The sequence below is a fragment of the Lathyrus oleraceus genome, chromosome 1 (genome assembly GCF_024323335.1).
Source record: "Lathyrus oleraceus cultivar Zhongwan6 chromosome 1, CAAS_Psat_ZW6_1.0, whole genome shotgun sequence".
Classification (NCBI taxonomy): domain Eukaryota; kingdom Viridiplantae; phylum Streptophyta; class Magnoliopsida; order Fabales; family Fabaceae; genus Lathyrus; species Lathyrus oleraceus.
The window spans coordinates 340,449,803-340,456,994 of record NC_066579.1 but is presented as its reverse complement, the minus strand read 5'-3'; the positions used below and the strand labels follow the sequence as shown (position 1 = coordinate 340,456,994).

General features: G+C 37.3%; 1 protein-coding gene and 1 long non-coding RNA gene across 2 annotated transcripts; both read right to left on the bottom strand.

Annotated features, from left to right (window-relative positions):
* Positions 1–4,159: 4,159 nt before the first annotated feature.
* Positions 4,160–5,232, bottom strand: LOC127135337 (uncharacterized). Its single transcript, XR_007808518.1, has 3 exons — positions 5,195–5,232; positions 4,831–5,080; positions 4,160–4,704 (listed from the first exon to the last, which is right to left on the bottom strand). It is a non-coding gene; the product is annotated as an uncharacterized LOC127135337 (long non-coding RNA).
* Positions 5,233–5,287: 55 nt separating this feature from the next.
* Positions 5,288–6,694, bottom strand: LOC127105703 (uncharacterized). Its single transcript, XM_051042901.1, has 4 exons — positions 6,224–6,694; positions 5,625–5,717; positions 5,466–5,547; positions 5,288–5,298 (listed from the first exon to the last, which is right to left on the bottom strand). Exons 1-4 carry the CDS (start codon positions 6,692–6,694, stop codon positions 5,288–5,290), a joined length of 657 nt encoding a protein of 218 aa, XP_050898858.1.
* Between the last annotated feature and the right edge of the window lie 498 nt (positions 6,695–7,192).

Genomic DNA, 7,192 nt, shown 5'->3' with positions numbered 1-7,192 from the left:
TCTAATATCCTAATGATCAAGATTTAAATTCTAATTTCAATGATTAACCTAATTAAACTAATAATATGCTAATTAATCTAATTAAAATGTAGAAAACAATAAAAGAAAATAAAAGAAAACAATTAAAATGGAAAAGGGGGTGCGGAATGGTAAAATGGTTATTGGGCTGCTAGAGGAGCCCATTGTTGTTTTTGGTACAGCCAGCTAATGTCCAAAAATGGGGGTATGCGAATTAAAAACAGGAATGGGCTACCTGAGCCCAAACAACATTCAAGCGCTGAAAAAAAGGGGTGTACATTGGAATTGTGAGGTGAAGCCAGTGAAAATGACCATGGGCTCGATTAAGCCCAATCCCATTTCCTTCTCAAGTCACTAGGGGTGTGTATTAGTAATGGTTGGTGTTTGGCAAGTAAATTGCATGGGCCTAACTGATTGAGCCCAAAACACACACCTTTGTTGACTTGTCTAAGTCAACAGAGTTCAAACCTTTCCTCATGCGCGCGCTTCCTCACCGTCCACTCACTTCGCTCACCGCACCGGCGACCGTCGTCGGCGCTGGTGTTAGCTTATGGTCAAAATCGCAACATCAATTAAAGTGTCATGGCAAGCCAAGCACGGATATAGGGATGAAATTGTGAAACCGCCCATGTCTTGGTCGAATCGAGCAGCTAAACGGAGGAACCCTAACCATCTAGAAGTTAAATTAAAAGGCGTATGGTGTGAATCAATCCCTAACACCAAGGGGATTTTACTCCGTAACCTATGTACTACACCTTGGTGAGCTCAAAGCAAGAAAATGCTACTGAAATGAAAATGACATACCGGAGAAGATGATCAGAAGATTCTCCGGTAAGCTTCCTAGACTTGATTCTTTCTTCTTCTTCTTCTCTTTTCATCTCTTTCTTCTTCTTGTGAACTGGCATAGTGAAAAGTGAGGATGTTGTGGCTTAGCTCAAGCGAAATTGAAGCTTCGATGTGAAGCTTCAATGGCTTCTAGGGGAAGGTAGAGCTCTGAGTAGGGTGAGGGAAGAGATTGCAGAGAGAGTGTGCACAAATTCACGCAGATTTCCAAGGGGGATGAAAATGTGAATGGTGAGTTTATTAAATAGAGCTTAGGTTTGGAAAATGTTAGCTTTGGAATGAGGTTAGGAGTTAGTTAAGTGTGGTTAGGAGTTAGTTAGACATGACTCACTGAGTTAACTGCAAACTCAGTTGGTTAATGAGATAGAAATTTAGTTAGTTAGGTTGGTTTGAGTTGGCTTGTGAATGAGTGAGTTGAAGCTTGACTGGATGTTGCAGGTTAGGATTAGAGATTACAGTCATGTTGAAATGATTTTGGTGACCTGCTATCCATGTTGCAGGTGGAACTTAAGTGACCTTGCTTCTGTTTTGCATAGCTTGTTGTATGAGTGTTAATGGCTTATATGTGAATGTTAATGGCTTTGATACACCAACTGGCTATAACAAGTAACATATAAAAATGGAGTTAGGAGATGAGTCCCTTAGATCAACAGTAACCTGCTGAATTGCAAGTGTGTTATGGTTTGTATTTTGAAATGATGAATGTGATGCTTTGGTTCAATGCTTCATGGGTTTAATTTTCACTGTTTATATTCAATACCTTGTTCTCCTTGGGTTCTCTTGCTGTAAATGAAGTTGGCTTGGTATTGTAATGCCATGTAGGTTCCTTTTTTCAGTTCAATAGCTAAGTATGGTTGTTCTGTGTAAGGCTCATATTGATTTTGCACTACAACAAACAAGACCTTAGACAGCGCTTTTTTTAGCCTTAGACAGCGCTTTAAAGCGCTGTCTAAACCTCCGCTGCTAAAGGTTTAGACAGCGCTTTTTTAAATCTTAAAAGCGCTGTCTAAGCCCCCCCCCCCCCCCCTTAGACAGCGCTTTGGCCAAAAGCGCTTTATAAGACCCTCTTATTTTAAATTTTTTAGGTATACCTTAGACAGCGCTCTTGAAAAGCGCTGTCTAAGCCCCACCCCCTTAGACAGCGCTTTGGCCAAAAGCGCTTTCTAAGACCCTCCTATTTTAATCTTGCTGTAAATGAATTTCTACCTGTTTTCAACCAGATTTTGACAGACAATTATCACATTTTATATATGCCATTTTGGCCTTTTTTCTACCAATTTTTGGCTAACAAATATATATATATACCAATTCAAACCAATTTTGCCTTAAATGTATCAAAATATATACAAATTTATGTACACATTTACAAGTCATAACATATACTACAAATGTACACATTAATTACAGAAATTTATGAACAAACATTGAGCTTTATCATGAATTGACACCACTCCTCTTTGATTTCGTCCACTTGATCCTTTGTATAAAATGCACACTTGAATTCATCAAAGTACTACATAATAATATAACATATTTTGAATTAATTCCAACTATTTAATTATATGAGATATGTGTAAATATAAAAATAACTCATAAGTTAGAAATACATACATCGGTGGGAATCTTTAATCGGCCCAAAGCAAGAGTATCTCGCATAAACCTCAACATGAAATACCCGCAATCTATTTGATTACGTTGTTGAGGACACTACATATGAAAAAAAAAATATGGATTATAAATCTTAAGTTTAATCCATGTAATGGAGTTGGCGCCCCTCCTTGAGGTTTGGATATCTCGTTGGGCCCGAAAAGCTTGTAGGACGCTAATAAAATAAAAATGAAGCAATTAGAACAATTCACATAAACTAAGAAAAATTTTGAACATTCTCACTTACGTGTCAATTAGGACCTTCATATCCGGGTATGTTGTCCAATCATTTCCTAACGAGTCAAGATAATACACAATTTCTCGGATAGGATTGATTGCGAGCAACAACCAATGTCCACTGTAATGATTAGGCAAATGTTAGATGGTAACTTGGAAAATAATTATAATAGATGAATTTAGAATGAAATGCTAACCCGGTATTAAACGGTATAAAAAACAACTTCTCCGCATCTTTATTTTTGCTATATACTACTGTTGCCCCTTTCAACAGGATGTGGGCTTTCCGTAATCCAAGCATAGCATGCATAAGTGTGTAATAAACAGGTTCAGAATGAATATCAACCTGCACGTTTCAATAACAGTTTAAAAACCACTTTCGGAATTGCAACTAACAGAAAAGGCCAGGACAAAAGTTCATACCACCCTGCAAACTATAACAGAAGTTCTTAATTCATACCAGAAACGGAATAGACCAATTGTCATAACAACGTACCATTATACAAGTCCACGATAACATTATATTCATAATTCACAAAACTAACCAATATAACAAAACAAAGCCAAATTAAGTTACACATCCACTCAAGTCCAAATTGAAACTAACATTTTGATTTGTAACTAACCATTGCATTTCAAATAAGTTTAGCATTAATTTCATGAGCATTGTAACAGATTTTGAAGGATATATAAACGAAATTCCAGTTTCACAAAAGCAATTTTCTTCATCCATTCCAATTTTTAAAGATTCACTCATTCACAAAATTCCAGTTTCACAGAAGAAATTCTTCATTCATTCATGAAGCAGAATTGTCATATATTCATCCATGAATTTTCCACAAGTCAGAAACGGCACAAATCAAAAGTTTTAGAACATACATAACAACGCCACAGTTAGCATTCCACAGGAAAATAAGTATACCCTTAATTAAATCCTAATAATTACACATAGACATCATTGAAACTCGCTAATAAAAAATTACCAAAAGTGCAAGAATTAACCGTGGCAGCCCACCCCAATTCGGTACAGATGCAAATTCTGAAATCAGTTCGAAACGAAGGTAGTACATCCTGCATAATTATCACAACAGAACGAATGTTGTAAGTTAACATTAACCAATATAACTGAATCTAACATAATCATGTAATACCGTCACTAACCCTACTTCAAGTTATTAACATGGTTTTCTAAACAACTCACAATTCAAACCATTCAAACAGCTTTTTAACAACATAGCAGTATGTTATAACCATCGTAAACGACATTTTAATCGAGTTTTACTAAGTATCGGTGGCAAAATTCTCAATTAACTTCAAATCCATTACAATTATTAAGTTGTTGGCAAGTGAGCAACTCAAAACACACTAGCTAGTGCTGTCTAAAACGAGTCGTTAGCAGATTCCAAAAATTAGTCATAACAACTTAACTGATACAACTTGCTGCGGTAACAGCTCCCGGCGCTCATGCCCAATGACAAGTCATGCACCAAGACAATCATTAGCATAGCGGAAAGTTTCAGCAAGTAAGTTCTACATCAAATAATCAGGCAAGTGTTTGGTCATGGTCTTGGCCTTCACTAATAATGTTTCTGATACTAATAGGCCATGACAGATCTCACCATCAACTTGCTAACAGATTTACTAACATCAATCTAACCTTTTGTAGTAACATAATTTCAAAGCAATCGATTATAAATAAAACTAACAGAGTCAAAAAATGGGAAATAACTAACAGCAGGACTTTGACTAACAGTTAAGTTTTTTTTTCTAATTTCATAATAACCATGACTAACTAGTTCTCTAAATTAACCTAACTAATTTTAAATTGATTTGACAGACTTGTAACTAACAAAACAAACTAACATTTTAACAGCAGAACTTCCAACCACAACAAACCTTCATAGAAGTAACGTGCAAATCCAGCTGAACTGCAAGCTAAGGTCCAATTTTGACTTATCCCTGCAAGCAATACAACTATTTTAACTGATGGAAATAATTAATAGAAAATCAATTCACATATAAAATTAACTTGCAACTAACAGAGTTTTAACAAAAATCCTAACAACCTGCCCTAACATAACTAACCTGCCCGATCCGTTGCCCGATTTGGTTGAGAATACCATGTATATAACAGTGCAATCAGAAGCTTTTCTAGTTTTTTCATTCCTCACCTTCAATCTTCACTCTTCACTCTCAAGCTCTCTACCCTCATATTCAGAATCGGTTGCTTTTTGCTCAAAGATTAGAGCTCATTCTTCACAGTTCATCTCTGAGAAGCTCACTTCACTTCCCTCTCGCGTGACCACTTCGCCACGTAACCACCGCAGTGATGACTCTGCAATTCCATAACACAGTTCAGAAGAGTTGAAGAAGAAGAAGAATCGCAATCACAGTTGAGAAGAATAAGATACATAACGAGTGACACAACAAGAGGAAGAGAAGCTAATACCTGCGATTCTCTGAAAATCCACCGCACCGGAATTCTGAGCCAGATTGGAGTTGGATCCAAATTCGATCTTCCATTCGCAATTGGTGTTTAACATTAAAAGTAATCTGTTCAATTATAAGGCATTAGTTGTCAAAAGTTACTAACAATGGAAAATCCAAGTCTTGAGACATGAGAGTTTGGGCAGTCAGCTGTTAACCTTAACACCATCCAACTTCAAACATAATTATGATTTTGAAAATATATAACAAAAGAAGCAGAGAAAACAAAGAACAAGAGATAACCTGAATCCGTGCTCCAGTAGAAGCTTGCATACTCTTAATTGTTTCTCCTCCTTTACCAATTATAAGGCCGACCTAAGAAACCAAATCAACTATAAACAAAACACTGTAGAAAGTACATGGGTGTACATATTTCGGGCAACTTTGCACACCTTATTGTTTGGGATTTGCATCGAAAATTCATCACCCCCAGATTGTGCAGCCATCCGTCTAGTACCACCACCGGCAGAAGCCCCGGCTTCAGCCTAGTAAAGAAGCAACTCTTATCAGTGATGTTAATGGTTACATTTCCCCCAGATTATTACAGTTAAAAATCAGTAGAAAACAACCATCGTCAATGACGCTTCACTAACAGGTTACAGTTAAGGCCATTCGACTTTGAAGATCATTTTAACAAATTCAGCACAAAACAATCATACTAAAGTTACAAAATCAGTTCAAAACAAATACTGTCAGCAATATTTCACTAGCAGGTTACAGTTGCAGTCATTCAAACCTCACTAGAGCAAATTAACCAGAAAACACACCATATTACAAATAGAAAGTCAATTCAAAACCACTCTTATCAGTGAATTTTCCCTGGCAGGATACAGAGCGCACTAATTCCAATATAATTTAAGCAAATTTATCATTAAACATTTCACATTGCATTTACAAAATCAGTTGAAAACAACTCTAACCAGTGATATTTCACTAACAGGCCAAAGTTACAGTGATTCCACAACATAATTAGAGAAAATTTAAAACAAACCTCAGCAAGGACTTCATTGATAAGTTTCTCAGCAGAAGCAACAGCATCAGAAGTACCCATAAGCTCAACCATCCTCGTAGTAGAATTAGGATCCGCATCCATATCACGAGTAACCTGAATCTTAGCCCCAGACTGCAACTGAAGATACTTAATAGTCTCACCTCCTTTCCCAATAAGAACCCCAACCCTACCATTAGGTATCTCAATCTTCTTACTAGAACCACCATAAGAACCAGCTGAATATTGCGGCTTCAAATCGTAAGAATCGAAGCCAGATTGAGGAGCACCATTATCGGACTTGGAACGTTTAGGATCGAAGGAAAGTGGAGGAGCGCCGCCGGTGACACTGAGGAGCCGAGCGGCGGCTTCTTGAGCTTTCTGTTTAGCGTTTGCGACTTCGAGTTGAATGTCAGTGGCGGTGGGTTGGTCTTCGTATTTGCGTTTTAGGGCGTATTGTGGTTCTTCCGCCATCGTGACAAACCCTACCAATTCCATGCCTTAGACTGAGAACGAAAATAGAAGTCTGAAATTTAATTTTATTTAGACCTTAGACAGCGCTTTTGTGGAAAGCGCTTTCTAAGATATGCCTTAGACAGCGCTTTCCAAAAGCGCTTTCTAAACCCCCCCTTAGACAGCGCTTTTGGTTTTAATTTTTTTTTTAATTTAAAGACTTTAGACAGCGCTTTATCAAAAGCGCTGACTAAGGTCTATATTTAAAAGCGCTTTCTAAAAGCGCTGTCTAAGGGGGGGTCTTAGACAGCGCTTTTAGAAAGCGCTGTCTAAGACCCCCCCTTAGACAGCGCTTTCATTATTTTTTTGGAACATTTTCCGTGTTTTATTTTAATTTTAACCTTAGACAGCGCTTTCTTTTAAAAGCGCTGTCTAAGATGCGCTGTTAAAAGTCATTTTTGGCGTAGTGTTGGCTTCTGTAGGACACAATCACCATAGCATTTGTGTCCAAATTCCTGT

Excerpts from the sequence above, each read along its gene's own strand:
- LOC127105703 (XM_051042901.1), bottom strand. The coding sequence starts at position 6,694 with ATGGCGGAAGAACCACAATACGCCCTAAAACGCAAATACGAAGACCAA. Across the intron at positions 5,718-6,223 it reads TCAATGAAGTCCTTGCTGAG|GCTGAAGCCGGGGCTTCTGC; the intron begins GTTTGTTTTAAA and ends CTTCTTTACTAG. Across the intron at positions 5,548-5,624 it reads TGCAAATCCCAAACAATAAG|GTCGGCCTTATAATTGGTAA; the intron begins GTGTGCAAAGTT and ends TTGGTTTCTTAG.